Source organism: Anneissia japonica, unplaced genomic scaffold (genome assembly GCF_011630105.1).
Source record: "Anneissia japonica isolate Jap-2015-1 unplaced genomic scaffold, ASM1163010v1 scaffold20397_len1744_cov167, whole genome shotgun sequence".
NCBI lineage: Eukaryota > Metazoa > Echinodermata > Crinoidea > Comatulida > Comatulidae > Anneissia > Anneissia japonica.
The window spans coordinates 1-1,744 of record NW_022729169.1 but is presented as its reverse complement, the minus strand read 5'-3'; the positions used below and the strand labels follow the sequence as shown (position 1 = coordinate 1,744).

The window sequence follows — 1,744 nt, the reverse complement described above, 5'->3', positions numbered from 1 at the left end:
TTTTTTTTTTTTTTTTTTGGTACGACTGCCCGACGAGCTTTGGCCGATGGGGAGGGGGCTTCAGCAGACCAATGGGGAGCCCCGCCACTGGTTGAGACTTATATAGCATATAATACGTGGCAGTTGAATCATTCAATGAATTAGAATTACTTTGTCACCATCATCAGGTTCCACATCTGCGATGATTTTCATTAAGATACCAATCAGCATATGGATGTTAGTAATCACTGTGTTCTTCAACTTCTTGTTAGTGGGCGAATACAGAATGATTCCAACATCATTAAGGTAATTGAGGACGTGGATGAGGTCTTTTTCGTTAATATCACAATCAGCAGCAATCTTAGTGATCTATAGAATTAATTGGCATACATTAAAATCAATGTCTCACAATAATACCAAACTAGAAACATTTACAAACTTATATTTACTATCATAAATACTATCACAGAAGTATCGTGTTTTCAGTAAATCTAAAAGTTAATATATTATTTATTTCCTAAATTTAAAAAAATCATGCAAGATAAAAGGGGGAGGGGGAGGGGCCTCGGAACAAAGGAAGACAAGTTCCTATACCCTTAACGGATATTCATCAAGAGTTAAACCGGTAAATTTATTAAATACGGTCTTTTGTTCACACAGTGAATTCGTCAGGTGACAGGTCAGCCTAACAACGGCTTCTACTGTTTCATGATATCATTAGGCTATAAAGTAGAAATGCAGGGTACCTTATCTAAGGACATGCGCAGTGTGGTTTTTCCAACTTCTTGTAATTTATTTTGCAAGTCCATCCACTTTATCGGCATAGTTCTTTCCATCGCCTTCATATAGCTGCCTACGTTTTTTTTCAGTCTTTCAATTCCTTCATCAAATTCTGCTGTGTTATCTACGGCATACATATTGGGGTCTACATGACTCTCGTACGGTGTGTCTTCGATTTCCTCAAATATTCTTCTGAATTTGCTTTTAATCTTTGAACAGAATCAAAAATTGCAGTAAATTCATTTAAAGACTTAATACATACAGCAAATCTTCTAACAAAATCGTTAATGACTTACCGTTTCCTGCTTCTCAGCTTCAGTCCCCTTTAATTGGTCCTTGTGCGTCCCAATTAGACTAATTGGCGGTCGTGCTATTCCATTGATCGAAGGTTTCTTGTCTGTGCCATGTAGCAGTACAGCATGTTCATATATCGACTTTAACCAGAATACGTTCAATTGCAGATTAGTCATCTCAAATGGTCCCTGAAATTAAAAAGAAATAGCCTCTTAATCTACAAAATGAGATAGAGGATAAAATTATTTAATGCAAGTAATAATTATTGACTTCTTTGAAAGTAACTACAAATTATAAATCAATAAAATTATTTACTGTATGCAAATCTCTTGGTTCTGCAAATTTATCTAAATCATCTACCAAACTGAAAACAACTCCGTAAGATCCATCAGTAAGGAAAAACTGAAAAAGTAAATATTAAATACACATTAAATACAATGACTTAACAAAAATAATGTGAATGTTAATAGGCTATTTTACAAAAAGGTGTTTCATAATACATAGCCTGCAGGCTTAGAAACATCTTATTAATATTTTAAATGCTTTCTTTAAAATCTAAAAATTAGATAACGAAAATATGTTTTTTAAATAAATCTTGGTTTTCATGCAATTGCTACACGCTACTGCCGACAGCATTTGGTGATGCTGATTGGTCAGCATTTTCTGTTTAAAAAATATTGTTTTGTTATTT

The 1,744-nt window shown here is 33.9% G+C and overlaps 1 protein-coding gene across 1 annotated transcript; it reads right to left on the bottom strand.

The window, feature by feature from the left end:
• Positions 1 to 128: 128 nt before the first annotated feature.
• On the bottom strand, positions 129 to 1,514 carry LOC117114654. Its single transcript, XM_033258347.1, has 4 exons — positions 1,369 to 1,514; positions 1,056 to 1,241; positions 726 to 968; positions 129 to 348 (listed from the first exon to the last, which is right to left on the bottom strand). Exons 2-4 carry the CDS (start codon positions 1,227 to 1,229, stop codon positions 133 to 135), a joined length of 633 nt encoding a protein of 210 aa, XP_033114238.1. The 5' UTR covers positions 1,230 to 1,241; positions 1,369 to 1,514; the 3' UTR covers positions 129 to 132.
• Between the last annotated feature and the right edge of the window lie 230 nt (positions 1,515 to 1,744).